The sequence below is a fragment of the Eleutherodactylus coqui genome, chromosome 1 (genome assembly GCF_035609145.1).
Source record: "Eleutherodactylus coqui strain aEleCoq1 chromosome 1, aEleCoq1.hap1, whole genome shotgun sequence".
Lineage (NCBI taxonomy): Eukaryota > Metazoa > Chordata > Amphibia > Anura > Eleutherodactylidae > Eleutherodactylus > Eleutherodactylus coqui.
In genome coordinates, this window is record NC_089837.1 from 490958881 (window position 1) to 490983987 (window position 25107).

The window sequence follows — 25107 nt, forward strand, 5'->3', positions numbered from 1 at the left end:
CCTTCCCCCTCTACCAATCGGAGAATTCTAGGGCAAGCAGCCAATCTGGAGCAAGCTGTTGCCAGCCAGAATAGCTTTAGCCCATGAATTAGGCGAAAGACAGTGTCTCTCTCCCGAACGATACCCTTTATGTCTCCGCAGGAGCTCATAGACAGGTATTCAGGACTTCAGAGTACGTGACTACCCTGTAGTATGCACCGGGTCACGATTGCAGCATTAGATGGTGACAGGCGTGCTGATTACAGTGATATGTCTGCTGACTGTATCTGTGCATCTAGTTTGGGAGAAACTTGCATTTTATTACTAGCATCCAAACACAGGACTACAGAAAGTGATCCTCCATATTCATGAGATACAGGCTAGCTCTGCCCACCATCCCCTCCAGCCACTGATTGACAGCTGCCTGCCTAATACTGTGCATAAAGAGGCAGCTGCCAGTAAATGATTGGAGTGGAGATACACATAAGCAACCACCATGCCATTCATGCAGGGACACTCTGGAGCTCCGTTCTTGGGATCGTTAGGGGTCCCAGTGGTCATGTTCCCATAATGGATAGGGAATGACTGATTTTTGTGGTAAAACCCCTTTAAATATAGGGATTTATAATGAGGCATCAAACTATACTTTTGCCCGAGGTGAAAAAAAGTCTGGCTGTGACTCTGTATAAAAAGCCAAGAGTTCTCAGCAGGAGCAATAGAACTTCCAGCTGTTGTACCGTACATATGAGCCCATGATGATAGTTTGCTTCAGAGCGATGATTGCTTGTACTGAGAATTCTAGTCGCTTTATGCATAGTTTCTCCCCAGCAACGCCCAAACCCAATGCAAGAGAATTTGGATACCAGGAGCATCTATCTATCCCCATAAAGTGATGTCATGGTGTTGTGTCTATTTATGCACAACACTAAAAGTTGAGCTTCTATAATGTTCAAAAGTTATAGAACTCCTCAATCTTTCCAGTCATTTTTTTACATTAACACAGTTCAAGTCTAGCAATAACCTGAAATGGTCCAAAGGGTCAAAAGTAAGTTAAAAACCTAAAAATATGATGAAATTTTAACCATAACAATAGTCTGAATCAGGGGCGTAACTATAGAGGGTGCAGGGGATGCGGTTGCACCCGGGCCCAGAAGCCTTAGAGGACCCATAAGGCCTCTCTTCTTCATATAGGGAGCCCAGTACTATGAATAAAGCATTATAGTTGGGGGCCCTGTTACTGGTTTTGCATTGGGGCCCAGAAGTTTCAAGTTATGCCACTGTGCAGCATGGTTTAGGTATGGGTACGGGTACAGATACAGATAGAGGGTGGGCCCCAGCTCATGTTTTGCACCAGGGCCCCTGAGTCTTTAGTTACACCCCTGGTCTGAATTCATGGAACACATCAAGGACAACTACCCTGCCACACAGAAAGCAAATTATGGTTTGAAAATGGATGCATACTATTCGTACAGGTGTCTCAACTTTTGCAGATTACTTTCAAACCCTCTGATTCTATATAACCAGTGTTGGAACAGACTGCATTACAACACCCTCTAGGGCAGGATTTGGACAGTTTTGCTTTTCAGGACAGAGCACAATGCTATCATAATGGCAAGAAAAAGGCAATTAACCAAAGAAGACCACACAGACAGTTATAAGCCTTAATGCTCATTTACACGCAACAAGTATCGCTCAAAATTCGCTCAAAAGCCATAGTTTGAGCGATAATCATTGTGTGTAAAAGCTCCCATCTTTCACTGTTCAGCTGAATGATAATTTTTAGGTGAGCATAAAATCTATAGTTCATTTGGAGAGAAGATAACACAGACTGCATGCTGTATTCTCCATTGTATTCAGCTTGCAGTCCCATGGCAGAACAAAGGAGCTGAATGCAGAGAACAGACCACCCGCTGTTCTCAGCATACAGCTCTGGAGGCTCATTTACATGCAAATGAAGGTGATAAGTTGGTAATGGACATTCTTTTGAACAATTATCTTTGCGTGTAAATGGGCCTTTAGAAGTGTAGGTCTGTCCTACAGAGAAATTGCCAAGAAAGCCAAAATGGCAGTTAGTATAGTTCTCTATACCATCAAAAAAGCACTTGTAAACTGGAGGAAACTCTGACAGAAAGAGGTCTGCCAGACCAAATGTCACTACAAAATCAGCTGACAGAGTCAACAGTGTGTGCAAGATCGGTGCCTCACAGCACAAAATCTTCAAGCACAGCTTAAAGGAAACTTGTAACAGTCACCTAGCATCATAAACTAAGTTATGGTGTTGCTGGGGAATGTGACAGGGATCCGGGAGGTATTCTCATATACTCACCCACTCCCTGGCTCCTGCAGTGCCCGCTGCTGAACATCCTGAGTGGCACTGAAAATTTGACTTTAATCACAATGCCAAGAATGTGCTGTGCCATAGATTTGGTTCCCTTTAACCCTTTCCAATCCAATTTGTATCCAGGTTTTCCTAGGGGGCTTACTCTTTTTCGGCCGTTATACAACGGCGCTATCTGCTGGCTGCAGCCAGTACTGCATGAGGTGACACTATGGATAGGCTCCAACAGCAGAGAGGCTGCAAAATATACAGTAAGAGAACCCCAACGGACGTCTTCCAACATCAGAGCTGTACAGCCTTAAATCATAATGTCTTCAGATGTCAGACAGTGGATTGGAAAGGGTTAATGTAGCAAAAAATACAAGTTTATATTTCAGCTGTGAAGAGAAGACTTGTATCTGCAGGTCTGACAGGTTGAGTATCAGTAGGAAAGCCACTGCTAAGATTGCAAAATTTGACATCTTTAGTACATCACACAGGGTTTCTGTGCGCCGTTGAGTTGGTGAAAGGATGGTTCTTGAGTGTGTGACACCAAGTGTCAAATATGGAGGAGGAAGCGTGATGGTCTGTGGCTCTTTTGCTGGATCCAGAGTTGGCATCTTGCACAGTGTGACTGGCACACTGGACAAAATGGGCTACCACAGTAGTTTGATATGCCAACCAGATGTATGCCTGATTGGTCAGGGCAGGGGCGTAACTATAGAGAGTGCAGGGGATGCGGTTGCACCCGGGCCCAGGAGCCTCAGGGGGTCCATAAGGCCTCTTCTCTCCATATAGGGAGCCCAGTACTATGAATAAAGCATTATAGTTGGGGCCCTGTTACAGGTTTTGCATTGGGGCCCAGAAGCTTCAAGTTACGCCTCTGGGTCAGGGGTTCATATTACAGCAATACAATGATCCAAACCATACTTCTAGGTTATGTCAGAACTACTTAAGAAGACGAGAAGAAATCGGTAGGCCTCAAAGTAGGCTGCAGTTTCCAGACGTAAACCCCATTGAGCTTGTTTGGGATGAAATGGACAGAAGGGTGAAAGCAAAGTAACCTACAAGTGCGGCACATTTGTGGGAACTTCTGCAACAATGTAAGGACGGAATTTCTGGACAATATCTGAATGAAGTTGTAGAAAGAACGCCTCAATTGTGTAAAACTGTTCTATCAGCTGGAGGAGGCGACTTTGAAGAGTCAAAAATCTAGATTTTATTTGGTGAAACAACATTAATCCATTATTTTTTTAAATGTTAACTTTATTTGTTCTATGCTTTCATTTCAAAGTACATTTAGACAGTAAACTGTGGAAAAATCAATAAAAACTGGAAAAATTGAGGTGTTCTAAAACCTTTGACCGGTAGGTAGTGTATTAACCCCATGAGGGCTTTCCATTTATTTACTTTGTCTCTCTCATGCCACTATTGTAGCTATCACTCTGTGACAAGCTCTACCACCAGGGGGCATTTCTATTAGGGTATATCATGGCCAATCAGTGAGTCTAGATGTAATTGACTTGTTATTAAACTAACATGAGCAAAGTAGGTTTGTCGATTGATCTGATCATACTCTCTCTATCATAGTTATAATCCGACTGCATTCAAGAGAACCTCTATGGAACGATAGGGGAGACACGTCTGTAGGGTTATGGTGCTTTCTGCAACCCAATAGGACTGTTGCAAAAATTCAAAACTTTTGAAATTTTAGGTTGCAAGTCCTACAAAACTTTGCCATCATAGACTGCAGTGCAAGTTGTGTGCAATCTGGCTGCGATTTGACTCTTCTGAACAGCAAAATCGCAGTTCTGAGGAGGACTACACAGCAACATCGGCCACGACAGAGTCACGCTACGAAGGTTTACTGTGTAGCACTGTAACCTTGCAATATCATTGAACGAAATAGAGTTGCAGTGCGATTCTCTAGTTGCTACATCACAAATATTCCATTAAGATCAGATTTTTTTGTGACCACAGCAACCTGCGACTCGGACTGTGACTCCATTAAGTTCAATTGCATTGCAAGCTCACAGTGCTACACAGTGATCTTTAGTCATGTAGAGGGACCAGAAGGAAAAGGTCCCAAGTCCACAGGCTCATCGAACTGGGAAGGCACAGCAGTAACTTCCTCAGGTTTACTCTCTCTGGTGAATGCGGGTATTTTCCCGCTCATGAGCATTGGAGCTGCATACAGGTCAGGCCATACCAGGTTGGTGATTGGTCGTAGGGGGTCAGGAAAAGGGATCGGTCACAGGGGGTACCCCGGAGTGTCTGGAGACTTGTACTGAAATCGGAGGCTCATGCTGACAGCCGTTAACCAGTTTATAGACAATTTTAACTACAGTCCTTGGAAATTTACCTTACCCCTATCTTGTGATAGGTTGGTGAGGACAGGATACAGAGGAGCTGCAAATGGCTGGTAAGTTTTTTACACCAAGTCCTGTTTATCCAAAGTAAAGTGGTTGCAAAAAAGTTTTTCTTCTCTTTCTCTGTGGCTTGTGATCTATAAGACCATTGAACACAGATGCTGCGCTGTGCTGCTCCTTCGAGATACTCCCTGATGTCGAATTCAACAGTACCAAATCTTGTACAATGTAATGGGAACCTCCCTTCCACATTACAGTTGCATCGAAAGTCACCGTATAGCCTAGAAAAGTCGAGCGACAGCAAGTTGCACACAAGTTTCACAAATCTCTTTGTTGAGCGACTCTTCTGATAATTGATGTTGTGCGACCAAAGTTTTCTTGTAGCCCCAGCCTAAATAAATGTCCTACAGTATCTCTAGTAATTACAAAGTGGGAGGGCTTATGCTAATATTTACAAAAGTGGGCGTTTCCAGGATGTCTTCCCAGCGTTCCTGGGTGGATCAGGTCAGGGCTTAATAGTTTCTCGCAAGTGTTCGGCGATATGATCTAGAACATATAAGGCCTCATGTCCACGGATTCCATATACGGGAGACCGCAGCGGAATCCGACCCTGCCCGCGGTTGGGCACCCTGCGTACCTGTCCATGTCTGTACTGTGGATGTGTGTGGAAGCACTGTTTTGTTTCTTTTTCAAACTGCTGCTTTCTCACTGCCCGTCCGCAATGTCAACAATGAACAACGTCGGCCGTAAATTGCGACCATCTGAGGCATTGGATTCTAAGGTATTCGTTCAGATGGCCAATTTTCAGCCACATCAAAACATTGCGGCTGATGTTGTAATGCGGCCCATAAAGATAGATCTTGCCTTATCTTTTGGCCGCGATCAGCTGGCAGCTCCCATCGGCTTCTAAGGGAGCTGCCGGCAAAGGGAGGTGGAGGCAATTTAGAAGCGGCTAGCACTGCTAAAACATGTCAGCTGGCTCTATTTAAATAATAGAAGCCATGCTGAAGACTTTTGCCGGCCGAAGGAATTCCAGCCTGTAGCGTCTATACGCTGCACCCGGCAAGAAACCACAAATTTTAGTTGCGGCTTTTTCTCATTCATGCGTTTTTCGCCCGCAATACAGTCCGCCAGAAAGCACATCGCTCGTGTAAATAAAGCCTAAGATGTAGTTGATGCCCCTTTTCATGGTCACATCTCAGGCCTACCTATATAAAAGGTCCCATCTAACATTGGCACTCCACCCATTCCATTCATTACCTATATCACCCCACCTGTCGGCTCTAGCTCCGCTCTGTCCCACCCACCTTTGCATTTTTTTGCACTGCTGATGAAAACACAGAAAACATTCACATTCTATTCATGCTACAATAACGGATGAGTTCCCTTTAAATCCAGCCCATTCGTATCTCTATAGAAAATCTCTCTATTGAGCACAATGATCTTAATTACTCGACTTCTCTCCGCTCTGAACCATACACCAGCGCTGGCCGATGGAAATGACACGTCTGCGGGGAGAACCCATGATGTTTGATCACCAGCGGCGGTCCAGCTGTGTTCGCTCTCTGCGGTATAATTAAAATCAGAGGCCCTTGTGTTCGTCTTCACGGGTTACAATTTGTTCCTGTTTCGTTTCGGGAGATGGTATCTCTTCTTCACAAAAGGAGATCGGACGTGATTGGCGTTCTCCACGCGTTAAGCTTGCCGGGGTCACGCTCAGCACTTTGATAACGTTCTACAGAACTGAACTAAAGTTCCGACCTCTGAAGTTTATATCTCTGAGCTTCTTCGTATTCTTTTTTTCCAGCTTTTTTTTTTTTAATTTCGAGCTGAAAATTTCTTCCCAGCGAGGAAACGTTCTTATCGTACAACAAGCACAAGTAGTGATTTGCAGATATCCATATAAGGCCTTGTGCAATGCAACTCTATTACGGTTTCATACAAGTTCCGACTTGCATGGAGAGGAGTTGCAATACCTTATTGTACCTCCATGGGGCGCCGTATGTTTGTTTAGAGGGTTTTCTGTATATACCCAATGTGCAGCCCTATAGGGATAGTGTTATACTCTTATACTGCGCTGTCCGTGCTTACAATAGTAGGGTATGTAAAGACTTGCCCCTTTGATAAGGGGATGGGTAAGGGTACATTCACACGGTGGTTCAGGACTTGTTCCTGAAGCAGGTGGATGATATGTGATGGCGTGGCGATGACAGATGGAGGTAGCACATTTTTTAAAAGCAAAAGTGAACTTTACTGAGCAACAACAGTGTGAACCTGACTGCGCTCCACTGTACTTGAATGTTGCGTCATAACTCTTCTCAACACTTTCTTAAAGTGACAGTAACCAATTATTTATAATGCATTCTTATTACCTGGTGTCTCACACTGGCACGTACATCACCTTCCGCATCTCTCCAGGGTGGACACTCTAATGTGACAGATCTCCTATTGAGACTTAGACTGCAGTTTCTATATATAGTGATATGTAGAAGCTGCAGATGATAAACTGCAAAGTTTTTGATCAAACCATATTGCAAAAATGATTGTCCAAATTGCGTGCATTTAAGTGAAAATTAATTTTGCCTCCCAAGGTCTTAACAGCCTGTAAAGTCAGAGACCCTATGCATTAATAATGTCCCATTGAACAGTCTGTTAAATCACGTCCACATCGCTAAATAAAGGATGATTTCTGTCTGCAGCCCTTGTCTATTACCAGGCTGAAGGCTGCGCTGTATATAAATGAGAGGCGATGAATACAAATGTGTGCAGCAGGCCTGTGCGAGCTATTTAATGAGGGGATTGAATGAGGAGCAATTTATAGGACTGAGACGGTGATTCGATGTAAACAAGGTTACGGGCAACTACCGGGACTTCCATTATTCAAGAGCCGCGCCAGTCACTACTAATACAGTATTAGCATCCATAGTACAAGAAACATTCTTGAATTGAAGGGCGATAAAATATTTTTCTATATACTTTTTGATCGTTCTGCATTTTTGCCCCATCGTCATTTCAGATTTGGGGAGGAGTCTTAATTCTTAATGCTCTCTGTCGCCCCCCCGGGTTGAGATCTATTATGACTACTGAGGGCACTTGCTAGCTCACAAAGGGTTGTCACTTTTCAGGCCAACATGTAAGAATAAAGTATTTTTAAAGTGCACCCATTTTACAATCGTTTACAGAAATCCGTGGTACAGATGTAGCAAACGTTAACTTGACATTTAACGTGTTATGATAACTTAAAGGAATATTCCGTGCTATGACTATTAATGGCCTATCCTCGTGATATCCGCATTGCTGGATGTGTAATAGGGGGCGTTGCTTCTATTGATTTCAATGGGAGTGAAGTCATCTAAAACACTTCCGGTCCGATCTCTGATGACGAAGTCTGGCCTGTTGCACTGACAGCAGACCGGAGGATCAGCTGATTGGTCGGGGTCCCGAGTGGCGGATCCCTATCAATCAACTATTGATGACCTATCCTTAGGATAGAATAGTAAAAGTCTGGAATACTCCTTCAGTTTCATGCTATCACAATGCATTAGTCATGTTAGTGATTGCTACTTCCATCTATGTGAATACATGAAGCCTTTTAATATAATATTCCTGATCTTCCTGCACCCTGTGGCCTCCTTGGTCTTGTCTGCAGGTATTCTGAAACGTCCTCATTCAGCAAACAATCTGTTTAGTGTAACACAGTATATAACAGGTGGAGGAGGGAGATGCAGCTGCAGTTTTCACAGGGTTTCATTGAAATGAGAGGGAATGGAAGATGGGTGCACCTGACTGACTCAGAGCATTAATTATGAATAAGCCTTGCAACAAATATAGCTGAATTAAGAGAGTATAGCCCATCGTTGAGCTTCTTAAACCTTTCTACTTTAAATTAAAGAGAAAGGGACAATTCTTGCAGTGTGCCTGGTGTCACATCATTTTTTTATGTAGGCCATACCCCTTTTATGGTAAGCTATGCCTTTTATGTCCACTCACAGTAATAGTGCTGGTGTCGCATTCGTGCAGCACCCAGCACCATGCTCAGCATGGATCCAGGGTGACGTTCACAACCACTGCAGTTGACAATGCCATGCACTGTAGAACAGTGTGTATCACGCCATGCTGAACAGTAACACCACTCCAGGGAGAAAGAAACCTTGCCCTAACCTAGCAGGGTGGGTGAAGGTCCCTGCCTAGAAGCGGAGTAATCGCCTCGATAGAGGCAGCCCCACAGTCTTGAAATACAGAAATGAAAACCGGAAATACAACTGAAAAGTAAACCGTAGCAACTTATCTGTAAGAAGCAGTATACCCAGCACAGAGGTGCTCCACTCTCCACTACTCCTCTTAGGAGCTGAATAAGCAGCACTGAGCATAAGGAGGGGTGAGAATATAAAGCTACAACACAACTGAGGGCAAGTACAGCAATTAGAGTAGCACATCTCTAACCTTCTTCCAGGCATGACTAATCCAGCATGCATCATGCAGCAAAGAGAGACAGCACCAGCAGTCTCTGCACATGGACCATTAAGCCTTGTCCTGCAAAACAAGGCGACAGGTCTTGGCCTGCATCGAGGCCACCATGCCGCGACGCTGTCACGACCGACAAGCCGCGACAGCTCGGTAAGTGAATGACTCACAGTAATGATGCCCATTAATGACCCCCACACAGTAATAGAGCCCCTTAGTGACCGACTAAAAGTAATGATGCTTTTAATATATCTCAAGTGTGGTCCCTACCCTTCCCTGGACCCCCACCAACCTTCCTGGCCAGGCTGAGCAGGAGAGGAGACAGCAGAGCCTTTTCCCCTCATTCCCACACAATTCCTGCTCCAGTCTTACTAGTGGCTGCTGTTCAGAGACCAGCATCTGAGGTATGATCTGAGCCGGGGGGGGGGGGGGTGCCTCTCCATCTGGTTTCAACAACTCTGGGACTCTCAGTGTTTATGTTTTTTGTGTCTACTGACATCATCATGGGCACATACTCACCGTGGATAACTGGAGTCACAGCAAGGTGATAAGGCCTCTGGGATCTGCCTTAAAGTTGTACAAATGTAGCACATTTTAACTTGACTCTTAACGAGTTAGGATAAGTTTCAGTTTTTTGCCTTCTCAATAGGTTTTAAATGACTTTTGTTTTGTTGCAATGAGAATTGCTTTTCAATGTCTTAAAAAAATAACAGTTATCACAGTCAAGTTAAACTTTGCTTCAACTGTAGACTCACTTTCTTGAGATAGATGTGTGTTCCACCTCTGAAACCTGAACCTACCAGACATTCATGGCTTCTCCTGTGGACATGTCATAAATGTTTAAAGGGGATAACTTGCTGATTGGTGAGGCTCTAACCTCTTAGACCCCCACAGATCTTGAGAACGGGGGTCCCGTCTTCCCCTATACTGTCACTGCAGACATGCTTCACACCTCGCAGTGACATCAGAATGGATGGAGTGCTGGCTGAGCGTGGATCACTGCCACTTCATTCATGTCAGTGGAGCTGGTGGGAATACCTGAGCGCTTGCCGCTTGGCTAACTCCGCCAGTCCCATGGAAAGCAGAAAGAGCAGCAGTGCGCTTCCACGACCAATGCTCCGTTCAGTCTCCTTATAGTGGGTGGTGCAGTAAGCCTGTAGTGAGGAGAGTGAGGGACACAGGACCCCTCTTCTTGGGATCGATGGGGGTCTCAGTGGTGAGGCCTCCACCGATCAGCAACTTCTTCACAGAAGCTTTGTGAATTCATGACCCCCCAAGAACACCCCTTTGCCCTAAATGTAGTCTGCTATTGTAAATAAATAGGGCTAATCTGCAATACCAAACATTACCTTCGGACAAGAGTGGCGCTGTTTCCTAATGAAAGCAGTCATGTTTTTGCTAATCTCATACAACCCCTTTGTCTTATCTCTTCTTTGCGGCAGTCGTAACAATCCGCAGGCAACAAAGAAAATGATAAAACCCTCCCGGTTGTCAACCAGTATATGAATAAAAGAATATTGTGGTTACTAGACAGCCTGCAGCACAATTACGTGATGTAAATATTTAACTACTTGGGGCCTATCTGAAGCCAAGAACAAATTGCTTTGTGCATGGGAGATGAGCTCGCCGCGCACATAGGTATCCAGCGGACGGTCAGGATTATTAGCGGCGCCCGCTGTCAGCGCACATAGTGGGACTTGTATGTGCCAGCTGCCAGGGAGCTGATTATGATAAACCTGCAGCGGTGCGTGAAGAGCCGGCGTCATAATACACCGAACAACAAAGGAGCGAACAATAGTGTTCACAGGTTTGTGCGGAGTCACTAGAATCTGCATTGTAGCAAAAAACAAGAATAGGAATATTATCAGTAATTTGGCAAAAAACAAAGGAGGAAGTAATTGGAGGGGGTGGGGCGTGATGACACAACAGGACAGAAGGAGAAGGAAGGATAGATTTTAGCAAAATTCAACTGAACAGAAACCATTTTTATAATATATCGCTCTAGAGGAAGGATCAGTAAGAACTTTTGTTATCAATCTCTTAAAGTGACAGAAGCCAATTACTTGTTATAAACACAAAATGCTGTTTCATAGTAACATAGTGTGTTATGCCGAAAAAAGACAAATGTCCATCCAGTTCAGCCTGCTTCCACCCCCAATGTTGAGCTAGAGGAAGGTTGCCTGCCTTTGTACCCGCTCAAGCTCTGATATGTCCTTCTTGAGTACTGGTGCCCAAAACTGTCCACAATATTCCATGTTTAGTCTGACCAGTGACTTGTAAAGAGGAAGAACAATGTTCTCATCATGTGCCCCTTGACATCTTTTCATGCCCCCATGATCCTATTGGCCTTGGCAGCAGCTGCCTGACACTGGTTGCTCCGGTTAAGCTTGCAGTTAACTAAAAGCCCCAAGTCCTTTTTCATGTCAGTGTTCCCCAGTGGTTTCCCATTTAGTCTTTATTCACACGAGAGTATATCAGACGCCGTTTTCATGGCTGGCCGATATAGGCCACCATCTGATGCATTGGATTCGAATGCATCAGATCAGATGGGTGATTTTCCGCCACGTAAAAGTGCCGAGCCAAGATAGCCCATTTCGGCCGGGCGCTTTCACGCTGACCAGGAAAGATAGCCCTGAAATATGTCGGCTGCTGCATAGACTCCTATGGGAGCTGCCGGAAAAAAGAGGTGGGCTGGAGTTTAGCCGCGTGTCCCTCCCCATTGCCAGCTGTTTACAATGGGGAGGGATGGGCTGGGGGCAGCGCTAGTTGCTAAGCTCCCACCCCACCCACTCCCATTGTTGGCTGCCAAGATGTTATGTCTTTTGTGTCAATGCGCCTAGCAAAGTGTCTTGTCTCTTGTTAAGTGTATTGCACAGCTGCAGCAAATTAGGAGTTAATGTCTGCATGAGACTGGGAGATGTCTGTAAATGTATCAATTTATGTCCTGTCACGTAGTGTGCTAGAGATAATAAATATGAGTGTCTGAAAACGGGTAGAGCCTCTTCTAGAGTTTATTCTTCTGGTCATCTAAAGTTCTTCTTCTGGGTTCCTGAGTGAGAGTGCCAGCCCCATGGGGTACCTTCAACCGTCATGTGGTGAAGAGAGTGGAAGAAGATAAGCGATTCCCTGAGGTGTTCTATGCCAGGGAACATCAAAAAGTGGAGTGAAAGAGAGAGAGAGTGAGTAACCTAAGACCCAGATCACCGTGTAGAGGTACTGTGTCCATGGAATAACTGTGGAGAGTCTACCCCTTCTCTTTTTCCAGGAACAATCCTGGACAGATAACTAGGACTGTCGGGATGGTGTCATCCTGAGTTATACTGCTTCCAGGAGTGGTTCCTTACAAATCCTAAGGATTGTAGGACCAGCATCACCCTGAGTTCCTTCCAGATCTTCTTTGCCTGTATTGGTATATCAGCGTACTTTTGTGAAGTGTTCCAGTTATTACAGTAAAGTTCTCCCAGCTCTTCACCATTCCCAGGAACTGAGATACTAAAAAGTTAACAGTGTGTGGACTCTAGTTATTACTGACGAGGGTCATATCAGTGGGAAAGTAACGGTGGCGTCACCCATGACAAACTGCAAATCCTGTGGAATGTATATTGGCTATTTATATCCTAGGGGTGTCCGGAAGAGGCACTTGGGCTAAGGTCGCATGTAGCCCTCCAGGAATGAGACTGGTGGGTGCCCCTGTGACAGCTTTACCCTCCCAGCTCCTCTGCGTAGGCCTTGCGTCCTGAGTGGACCCTCCGGGTCACCACATAATGGTGACATGTATTTCTCTGCCCATGTCCAGCACCTTACATTTATTAATGTTTAACCTCATTTACCACTTTTCTGCTCCCAACCTATCCAGATCTTCTTGCATTCCCCTTGCATCCTCTCTTGTGTTCATTTTACTGCCCAAAGTTTAGTTAGCCTCCAGCCAGTTTACATCATTAAGGCTCCAGGTAACGATCCAGACTGAGATCACCATCCTATTGGTAGCCCCGACCCAAGTCACCAGCCGATCCTCTCTTGGCCCCCTATAGCCTCAAGCCAGCCCTTTGTGATACCTTCACCCTAAGGGCTTATTCACACAGGCGTGTTTGTCCTCAGTATTTTGTGAGCCAAAACCAGGAGCGGGTCCAGAATACGAAAGAAATGCAAAACTTTCCATTATACTTTCTCTTTCATTTTCCACTCCTGGTTTGGGCTCACAAGAGGAAAAATACGCTGGTGTAAATAAGCCCTAAAGGGCATACAGTGCATTCGGGGAGTCTTCAGACCTTTTCACTTTATTTTACACTAGCTGATATACCCGGCTTCGCCCGAGTTACTTTGGTACTGGTGTTTATCTGGTGTTCACACGGAAATCTTATGAAGTTGTGGTTACTTTAGAGATACCGGAAAAACATATGTTCACCATTTTGCATAGTTCTCTGTGTTACCCAGGAAACACCACGGGAGGTAACCATGCAACGTTTCCTTTATATAAAATGACATCAGGAAGTGAGAGAATTAGATTCCATACGTAAAATGTGGACGCTAATTCTTTTGCTCTTAAAATTGAACAATCGAGGTGGGACCCATTAGCTTTTCCTATTTATGACATAATCAATGCTCGTGCCAAATTTCATGTTTCTATGACACCAGAAAGTGAGAAAATTACATTCTGTACGTAAAATTTGGACGCTAATTCTTTTGCGCTAGAATTGAATATTCGAGTTGGGACCCATTAACTTTTCCTATTTATCACATAATCAATGCTCGTGCCAAATTTCACGTTTCTATGACACCGGAAAGTGAGGAAATTACATTCCATACGTAAAATTTGGACGCTAATTCTTTTGCGCATAGAATTGAATAATCGAGGTGGGACCCATTAGCTTTTCCTATTTATGACATAATCAATGCTCATGCCAAATTTCACGTTTCTATGACACCGGAAAGTGAGAAAAATACATTCCGTACGTAAAATTTTGACGCTAATTCTTTTGCGCATAGAATTGAATAATCGAGTTGGGACCCATTAGCTGTTCCTATTTATGACATAATCAATGCTTGTGCCAAATTTTAAGTTTCTATGTGAGAAAATTAGATTCCGTACGTAAAATTTGGACGCTAATTCTTTTGCGCATAGAATTGAATAATCGAGTTGGGACCCATTAGCTTTTCCTATTTATGACATAATCAATGCCCGTGCCAAATTTTAAGTTTCTATGTGAGAAAATTACATTCCGTATGTAAAATTTGGATGCTAATTCTTTTGTGCATAGAATTGAATAATCGAGTTGGGACCCATTAGCTTTTGCTACTTATGACATAATCAATGCCCGTGCCAAATTTTAAGTTTCTATGTGAGAAAATTACATTCCGTATGTAAAATTTGGATGCTAATTCTTTTGCGCATAGAATTGAATAATGGAGTTGGGACCCATAAGCTTTTCCTATTTATGACATAATCAATGCTCGTGCCAAATTTCACGTTTCTATGACACTGGAAAGTGAGAAAAATAAATTCCGTACGTAAAAATTTGACGCTAATTCTTTTGCGCATAGAATTGAATAATCGAGTTGGGACCCATTAGCTGTTCCTATTTATGACATAATCAATGCTTGTGCCAAATTTTAAGTTTCTATGTGAGAAAATTAGATTCCGTACGTAAAATTTGGACGCTAATTCTTTTGCGCATAGAATTGAATAATCGAGTTGGGACCCATTAGCTTTTCCTATTTATGACATAATCAATGCCCGTGCCAAATTTTAAGTTTCTATGTGAGAAAATTACATTCCGTATGTAAAATTTGGATGCTAATTCTTTTGCGCATAGAATTGAATAATGGAGTTGGGACCCATAAGCTTTTCCTATTTATGACATAATCAATGCTCGTGCCAAATTTCACGTTTCTATGACACTGGAAAGTGAGAAAAATAAATTCCGTACGTAAAAATTTGACGCTAATTCTTTTGCGCATAGAATTGAATAATCGAGTTGGGACCCATTAGCTGTTCCTATTTATGACATAATCAATGCTTGTGCCAAATTTTAAGTTTCTATGTGAGAAAATTAGATTCCGTACGTAAAATTTGGACGCTAATTCTTTTGCGCATAGAATTGAATAATCGAGTTGGGACCCATTAGCTGTTCCTATTTATGACATAATCAATGCTTGTGCCAAATTTTAAGTTTCTATGTGAGAAAATTAGATTCCGTACGTAAAATTTGGACGCTAATTCTTTTGCGCATAGAATTGAATAATCAAGTTGGGACCCATTAGCTTTTCCTATTTATGACATAATCAATGCCCGTGCCAAGTTTTAAGTTTCTATGACATTGGGAAGTGAGAGATTTAGATTATGTACGCCCATTCTTTTGCGCTAGAATTGAATAATCGAGTTGGGACCCAATTACTTTTCCTATTTTGGAGATGATCTATGCTCGTGCCAAAATTCATGTTTCTACGATATCGGGAAGTTGGAGAACTTTTGGCGAGTCAGTCAGTGAGTCAGTCAGTGAGTCAGTCAGTGAGTCAGTCAGTGAGTCAGTCAGTGAGTCAGTCAGTCAGTCAGTCAGTCAGTCAGTCAGTCAGTCAGTCAGTCAGTCAGTCAGTCAGTCAGTCAGTCAGTCAGTCAGTCAGTCAGTCAGTCAGTCAGTGAGTCAGTCAGTCAGTGAGTCAGTCAGTCAGTCAGTGAGTCAGTGAGGGCTTTCGTCTTTATATATAGAGATTTTGTTATGTTGTGGCTTTGTACAAAATATTAAAAAAGGTCACATTTTCCCCATCATTCACTCCATACCCCATAATGACAAAGTGACAACAGAATGTTAGAAATCGTTGGGAGGCTTTTAACCCTTTCTAATCCACTGTCTGACGTCTGAAGACATTCTGATTGAAGGCTAGGGTATTCTTACTGTATATTACTTGCCGCTCTGCTGTCGGGCGCCTCTCCAGCATGTCACATACTGCAGTGCTGGCTCTAGCCAGCAGATGGCGCCATTGTAAAATCGCTGAAAGAAAAAGCCCCCTAGGAAACTCTGAATCCAAAATTGGATTGTAAAGGGTTAAAAATAAAAAGCTAACATTTTGCATTGAGGTAAGCATTCACACCCTGTACTCAGGGCAGTGATTACAGCCTCCAGTCTTCTTGAGTATGATGCCACAAGGTGTGCACACCTGGATTTGGGGATTTTCTGCCATTCTTCTCTGCAGATCCTCTCTGGCTGTCAGGTTGGATGGGGGCCGTCTGTGGACAGCCATTTTCAGATTTTTCCAGAGATGTTCAATTGGGTACAAGTCAGGGCTCTGGCTGGGCCACTCGAGGATATTCACAGAGTTGTCCCTAAGCCCCTCCTGTGTTATCCTGGCTGTGTGTTTAGGGTCATTGTCTTGTTGGAAGGTGACCCTTCTGCCCAGTCTGAGGTCTCTTGTGTTCGGAATCAGGTTTTCATTAAGAATATCTCTGCACTTGGCCCTTATTCAGCTTTCCACCAACCCCGAGCGGTCTCCTTTGTAGCAGAGTTTGGCTGTTGCAGTTTTCAGCCTCCTACACAGCTGGTCCTGTTTCTGCTAATGACTGTATTTCAACCTACATATAAAAATGAGGATCGTTATCCCCTTTTTGGTATAATTGGTTAATCATACACCTGACTATAATCCTACAACATCCCTGACTTTCTACAGGTATGGTGACGGAAAGCAATTTTTGTTTAAAAAAAAAAAAAAAAATCTTTTTAAGGGCTTATTCATATGACCGTATATATGTTTTCACGCCCAGCTGATATACGGCGTCTCTCTCTGCAGGGGGAGGAGGCTGGAAGAGTCGAGAGCAGTGCTCTGAGCTCCCGCCCCCTCTCCGCCTCCTCTGCACCCCCCTGCACTATTTTCAATGAGGAGAGGCGGGACGGGGCGGAGCTAATTCCCGGAATGTAGCCCCGCCTCATTCCGCCTCCTGTCATTGCAAATAGTGCAGAGGGGCAGAGAGGGGGTGGGAGCTCACAGCACTGCTCCCGGCATATCCAGCCTCCTCCCCCTGCAGACAGAGATGCCGTATATTGGCTGGGCATGAATACCTGGCTTATATACAGTCGTCTGAATAAGCCCTAAAATTAGGAAAAGAAAAAAAAGGACATAATTTTTGCTGCACTCTGAATGCCATAAAACTAAACCCTCTCAAAAATGGCACAATTATTTTTACATTTTACCCCATTTAGAATTTTTTTACAGCTTTGTCGATGGGAAAATAAAGTTCTGGCTCTTGAAAGGCGGGGACAGAAAAATAGAAAATAATTAAATGAAAAAACTTCCGGTCTGGTCTTTCCCTCCGGTTCTGGAAAGCAGTGAGTAATACTACCTAGCGTTTTAGATCAGGGCTAACGCTCGTGTGTGGCCGCCGTAAGACTAATTAGTAGAGATGAGCGAGCGTACTCGGAAAAGCACTACTCGCTCGAGTAATTGGCTTTATCCGAGTATCGCTGTGCTCGGGTCTGAAGATTCGGGTGCCGGCACGGAGCGGGGAGCTGCAGGGGAGAGCGCGGAGGAACGGAGGGGAGATCTTTCTCTCCCTCTCTCCCGCCCGCTCTCCCCTGCTCCCCGCTGCGACTCACCTGTCAGCCGCAGCGGCACCCGAATCTTCAGGGACGAGCACAGCGATACTCGGATAAAGCACATTACTCGAGCGAGTACCGCTTATCCGAGTACGCTCGCTCATCTCTACTAATTAGCCATTTCAATTGGCGTGTGTATATGTCCCAAGCGCAAAAAAAACCGACAGTCAAATCCGCCGACCTGCGCGCAAAAAGCCTCATTTGTAGCACTAAAACGTTGCGCTAAGGCATGTGTAATCGCACGTACACTTGTTTTAAGCCAGCATTAGTCAAGCACCGGTGCATTCATCACATGACCAGGGCAGATCGTTATGCCCTCGGAGTAAACAATGAAGCGCCCTATCACATGACAGCAAGCAGAGATCTTGATGCAGAAGGAATCTAAAACTGTTGAACGCGCAGAATAACATGTATTTGTGTTTACAGGAAGTCCTTCAAGTTGACGTGAAACAACGTAAAACTTTTAATTCGCTGTTCTCCCCGTCCAACGCACCATATGAACATGGCTGCCAGCGGCCCGTCGGGTGATCAGCTTCTATTCACTGCAGATACATTTGCTCGTATTCCCTGCATTATCCCTGAATGATGCATGATGTTACTGACATCAGCGCGCCAGGTGAAGCCCACGACATCCAAATGGAAGTGATACAAATGAATGCTGATCAGATCGGAGCTGCGCTCAGTATATACAAGTGCGCTCCATGCAGAAAACGTGATCTGTGACTCCCCCTAGTGGGCAGAAAAATAACAGCAGCACCACCTGCTGCACTACAAGAGCCTTATTCCCATCAGTGCGCTCTCCGCATTTACAACTGACTGCACGCCGACCGATCCGGACGTCTTCATACGCGGCGCATCTACTCTGAGCTTTCAGGCGTATTTGTGCACGCAATACGCAGAAAGTTAACCCTTTTATGTCAATCAGTTCACATTTCCCAATTTTGCGCACACATTTCTCTTGCAAACCTGCTCTATCCTTCTAGAAGTTCCCATAGAATTCTATGGAGGGTGCACAAATGCGTGCGCAATACGGAAGGGGATGTGTGCAACACTGCGACTTTTTTCCCCCTGCTCCGCATTGAGTGCCATGCAAGGGTTTTTAAGGTCCCATTGAGGACAATGAGCGAGGCGTTCTGCCGGATCGCCAAAAGATCGGACATTCGCTTGTGAATAAATCCATTTCATATTCGCTTGAAATTTGCGCAGTCGTGCTTTTTTTTATCGCGGCTAAACGCTTGCGTAAATACGGTCGTGTGAATAAGCCCCATCTGTGGATCTTGATGCAGAATTGCAGCCATTCTCAATTCCACCTGAAGATTCGCAGGCGGCCTGCGGATTATGGAGTGGAATGTTCCGCCTGTTGCGGTGCGTCTTGCAGGCTAATTCCGTCAGTAATTACGGTTCATATTATTCTGCACGCAGGCAACGTGATTGCATAAATTAGTAATATTAATTCTCGCCATCTATCAGGCGGTTTTGTACAGAACAGAAATATCCAGAACTCTACGGTGGTGCATGACTGCCACCCAGTGGTGAAACTGAGGAAGTAACAGAATAGTCCAGCTGAGGCCCAGTATTATGAACTTGCAGCTATTAGCGCTATCCATAATGGCGAAATCTGGGCAGTTTGTAAGTTTTTGCAGACATATTTTCTTCTTCAAACGCAGAAAGTACGGAGGGAAAAAGACTCAAAATGTGCAAATCATGAGCCGATACTGAGCTCAGTAGGAAGTGCGTAAGACGGGCTTCACAGCGGTCTATGCGCACTTATGCGTTTCTGAGGGCAGCATTCTTGCACAATGAGGGCATCTTCAGACGCGTGTATGTGCAAATACACTTGCGTATTTGCGCAGTGAAAGCGGTTGATTTGTGTGCGTCTGTGCGTAGGACTGTACTATTTTGCAGGGCCTGTTCATCGCCCGTGCGTCACCCCCGTATCCTGATTTAAATGTCTATTTCGCCTAATAAGGGTCCACATTTCCCAGCAGTTTTGTGCAGTTTCACGCATCTACTTGCATATTGCGCACGCATTTGTGCACCCACCATAGACTTCTATGGGGACTCTTGGTGCGCAAATATGCAGGAAAATAGAGATGGTCTTATTTTTTTCTTGAAATCAATGGTTTCATGCAATTTTTATGTGGGCAAATATGTCCATCTCATAGAGCTCTGAACGATGTTTTTTTGTGAGCACATTAGAGTGGGAGAGCGGGGAGGAATGGAGGGGAGATCTCTCTCTCCCTCTCTCCCCCCTGCTGACTGCCGCAACTCACCGCTCCCCCGCGCCGGCACTCGAACCTTGTCTCTCGAGCGGGCAGGTACTCGCTAAGGGCAATGCTCGCTCGAGCAATTGCCGTTAGCGAGTATACTCGCTCATCTCTAGTTCTAATCTCTGCATAAACTGGACAAAATCCTACACAATGAGCTCCCACTAGTGGTGGCTGTAGGTACCTGCAGTCTTGTGCCAGGCGCATCCCTCATTCAGGTTTAGCCCCCCTTATACCAGACATACAAGTGATTGCACTTCCGCCCCCTTCTGTTCAGGCACCTTTAGGGCTGATGGTGTCTGTTACAAACTGCAGTAATGCAGAAAGAAGAATGGATAACAGCACATCCAGCTGAATCACTAGGCACAGCCCGGCCACAAGTGCACGATCCAAGAAGGGGATCCGGACCCAAGGATCCACAAAGATAGGTCCACAAATATAGAAGGGATGGATCAGCACTCCTTGGTTTTCTTTAAAATAAAAGCATCTTTATTCCTCAGTAGAAAGTTGCGACGTTTCGATCCTGTCTTGGATCTTTATTGATCCATCTCTTCTATATTTGACAAACTGCAGTAATGTCTGAGGAAATCTGCATTGGATCTGTGATCTGCATTTTAGAGTGTCTGATCTGTATTTGTGTGGGGGGTCTGTATATGAAGCAGGTGGGTGGTGGGTTTTGGCACAGCATCACACATTTTTCAAAACCAAACTTTCTTCCAAAAGTAATAAGTAAAGGCTTTCACTCCGTAGGAGAACACACAATACTTGAACTTTGTATAATGGCTAGTTAGGTATTAGTGTAGTATGTCTCCACTGGAAGTATTGGTTTGCCGGGCTCACCTACAAGTAACTCCCATGTCATGCCCCAAGCTGGCAAAAGCTCCTAATTGGTGTGGACATACTACACTAGTACTGCTCAGTATTAGTAGGCGGCTCCCAGCCCTCCTCCTTAGCCTGAGCGGTGCCGGAGTGTCAGCCCTCCGCATCCTGGCTGATGCCGAAGTGTCAGCCCTCCAGTCTTACACCGGTCGGGAGGAGTGTCCAGTGGGAGCTTCCTGGCTGCAGTAATGCCAGAGCCAAGCGTCAGCCCTCCGCATCTCGACCGGTGCCGGAGTGATAGCCCTTTGGTCTGGCACCAGTCGAGAGGAGTGTCCAGGAGCTTCCTGGCTGCAGTAATGCCGGAGCTGAGTGTCAGCCCTCTGCATCCCGACCAGTGCTGGAGTGTTAGCTCTCCAGTCCGGCACTGGTCGGGAGGAGTGCCCAGGAGCTTCCTGGCTGCAGTTATGCCGAAGCTGAGTGTTACTCCTCCATATCCAAACCGGCGCCGGAGTGTCAGCTCTCCGGTTCGGCACCGCTTGGGAGGAGTGTCTGGGAGCTTCCTGGCTGTAGTAATGCCGTGGAGCTGGGAGCTGCCTACTGGTACTGAGCGATGTAGTATGTCTACACCAATTGGGAGCTTTTACCAGCTTGGGGCGTGACCTGGGCATTACCTGTAGGTGAGCCCAGCCAGCCCATACTTATGGTTGAGATATGCTACACCAATACCGACTAGGGTATCAGTGTCGGCCAACCCATACGTTTGGTGGAGACAAACTACACTAATACTGCCTAGTTATAACATCTTGCAAACTTTACATTATTATATCACTCTTGGGTGCATTGCAATTTGAATCTAGCAGCAGCAAATCACCTGTCATCTATGCAGCCCTTATCACATGCGACCTTTACATGCAGCCTGACCTTCTACCGGCCCCTCGGGGCTGAGTCTCTTCACACGAGATAAACTGCTCATTCCACATCTTTCTCTCTCTATGTATCAGGTGTTTAGCTACAATGTTACTTTTTCTACAGCTCCTTTATCATTCACTGCTAACTATGCAGCATTAATCTCAGGTTTGTGTCTCTGGATGGCTCTGTCCTTGTTCTGCAAACGATCCAAATAAAGTCTCTATTGGTGTGCACACTGGTACATGGGGGCATCACTTACTCCTTGCTGGTGGTAGGTACGCCTCAACCGCATTCGGTCCTCCCTGCCGAAGCTCCATGAGTCCAACTGCCCTCTCTCTGGCTCGCAGTCCCCCAGTTGGGGACAGTCTTTCAAGCAGCAGCTTCTCTTAGACGTTCATTTGACGCCCGCAGCGCTGCCCCGTTTTCAGGCATCAGCGCAGCTCCCCTCCGCACTGTTTGGGTCTCTATCTGTCCCTCTCATAGTCCTGGGATACCTCCACGTTAATGGAGCCTTTTGGTCGTTCCCCAGCATGGGGTAGGAGCAGCTGCAGCTGCTGCCCCTATTTGCACGGCCTCTGCCACTTTAATAGTCTCTCCATGCTGCAGCTATTCTGTAAATGCTACATCTCTGCCTCACACAACCTCTGTGCTGCTGCGCTCATGAACTGTTACGCAGCCCCTTTCCTCATGTAGGGCGCCTGCAGGGTGCCTAGAATGTTCCTAAACATTCAAGGGGGCAAGGCTTTACACGTTCTAATCTAAATCTTCATTTGAATATTCACACGGGCATCCAAATATTTGCCCATGTGTCCTCTCTAACATATTTGTTTAGGGGTCTGCTATGGGGTCACTACTTGTTAAGGGGGCCTGTATTTATTTAGGAGGTCTGGTCAGTGTCTGGGGTCTGGACTTGTTTTTTGGGTCTGGTCTGGAGTCTGTATTTAAGAGGCCTGGGAGGTCTGTATCTGTGTAGGGAGTCTGGTGTGGTTTGCATTCGTTTTGGGGTATGCTGTAGGGGTCATATGTATTTTGTGGGTGGATGTGTAGTGAGATTCAGGATACAACGCAGCATATGGAGTAACCAAAGTGTACAATGTAAGAATGCAGAAATAAAGGTGAACAATAATGACTATGTAAGTAAACTTACCCCTGTGAATACTCAGGCGCTGACTACCGATAACTAAAACATAGGGATAATGATACCTTTTAAGCAGTCCGTAATACCAGTAATACCTTGTGACCAATATTAGTAACACATGACTATTAACAAGATCACGAAATACAATACGCAGTAGAGGTCAACACTTGCCAACTATTAATACAGTCTATTAGAAATAGTGTAACAATGTCTCAGTCTGTGAGCAGTAGCGCGAGCAACAGCAATATGCAAAACAGTCCAGCACCATTCGTGTTTTCTGCCATAGGCCAATTGACTTACTGTTGGCAACTCTATCGGTGCATACACCTAGCATGTGTGTAGACACAGGCCTCACTTACGGTTTGTTGTGTGGGAGCCTTATGGCCTAGGCTTAGCTGGATTCAAGGCTGTGGCTCAACCACTGCTTTCCTTGATCACAGTCTAGCTGCCCCACCAGGTTGGGCCGTAGCATGGCTACTGTCCCTCTTCTGGCTCCAAGCAGTAGGCACAGCCAGTCTCTCAGCCTGTCTCTGGCTCAGGCTCCATTCCTCTGCTGCCCCTGTACACCTTCTACTCTTCTGCCCTGTCCAGCACCTGCCCTACCCACTACACAGCAAGCATACAACAATTTGGCACATTTTCTCAGTCCATTCCCATGACACTTGAAGCCTTTAGGGTGAATCCCTTATATGTACTACTTGGGATTGAAATGCTGTAAGTTGGGGTGGGTCCTATATAAATGGCTATAAATGTTGTGCACCACCCGCTATGTGTTTCACTCTTCAGATTGTCCCTGATGTAGGTTCTCAAAGGATGATAAGTATGATTTTACGTAATGTGTAATCTGTGTAATACTAGTGATATGGATATGTGTCTTATTGGATTGCAGCTTGGTCACAGTAAACACTCAAGTATAAGAAGTTCTGAAGATGGCAACTTAAATAACATAAGCCACCCACCCACAAGATATCAGGTAGGTAATCTGGCTCTATGCTTTGGGTGATACCTACAGTTGTAATTAAAGTTAGGCCTCCCTTACACAACCGTGATGAATCGCAGTATAACGCTCCCATGGAAATCACTGGAGCCTCGCAGACGTGCTTTCCAGCGGCGTGATTTTTGAGCGCTGTCTGCTCCATCTTTGTCTGTTTAACGCACCTTCTCACCCATCACAATGATGGGGTGCGCTAAAACACACTGTTGGACGCAGGGAGCTGCAGCAGCCGAAAGCGAAAGTAAAATTACGACAAAGCGCCGCATTTGAAATTGTGGCGCTTTGCCGTATTCCTGTGTGAGGGAGGCCTAATTTAACTCAATTGCCAATTAAAGGGGTTGTCCGAAACGTTTTTTTTTTTTTTTTCAATAGCCCCCCCGTTCGGCGCGATACAAACCCGATGCAGGGATAAAAAAAACAAAACGGGTAGTACTTACCCGAATCCCCGCGCTCCGGTGACTTCTTACTTATCTTGCGAAGATGGCCGCCGGGATCTTCACCCTCGGTGGACCGCAGGTCTTCTGTGCGTTCCATTGCCGATTCCAGCCTCCTGATTGGCTGGAATCGGCACACGTGACGGGGTGGAGCTACGAGGAGCAGCTCTCCAGCACGAGCGCCCCATTCAACACAGAGAAGACCGGACTGCGCAAGCGCGTCTAATCGGGAGATTAGACGCTGAAAATTAGACGGCACCATGGAGACGAGGACGCTAGCAACGGAGCAGGTAAGTGAATAACTTCTGTATGGCTCATAATTAATGCACAATGTACATTACAAAGTGCATTAATATGGCCATACAGAAGTGTATACCCCCACTTTGTTTCGCGGGACAACCCCTTTAAGTTTATTTGCCAAATTTACAAACTTTCAGCTGTTTGCAAAAAGTAAAGAAACACATCAAACAAGAACAATTTTAATAGATCAACACAACTAATATACAGAGCCAACACTTTGAACCCCTTTCCCTACCCTTCGGGGTATGTATGAAAGGAGATCGTAGGGCAACCGCCCTTCAAACAGCACAGCCACCAACTGTTTATTACAGCTGATACCTGCCGGCAACAGCTCCATCCAACTGCGCAACTACCGGAGACAGTAGTACAGGAAAAAAAATGATATAAGTTTGGTATCGTAGTAATCATACTGACCCATACAATAAAGTTACCGTGTCATTTTTGTTGCAGTTTGTGCGCCGTAGATACAAGACGTACCCAAAGATGGTGGAAGTTCTTTTTTTTTTTCATTTTACTCCACTTTTAATAATTT

General features: G+C 45.1%; 1 protein-coding gene across 1 annotated transcript in view; it reads left to right on the forward strand.

Annotated features, from left to right (window-relative positions):
* TRPC6 (transient receptor potential cation channel subfamily C member 6) overlaps positions 1-25107 on the forward strand; it is a 175272-nt gene that overhangs the window by 143589 nt on the left and 6576 nt on the right. The window contains exon 10 of the mRNA XM_066586559.1: positions 23737-23820. Coding sequence (XP_066442656.1) covers positions 23737-23820 — 84 coding nt within the window. The remainder of the gene's footprint in view (positions 1-23736; positions 23821-25107) is intronic.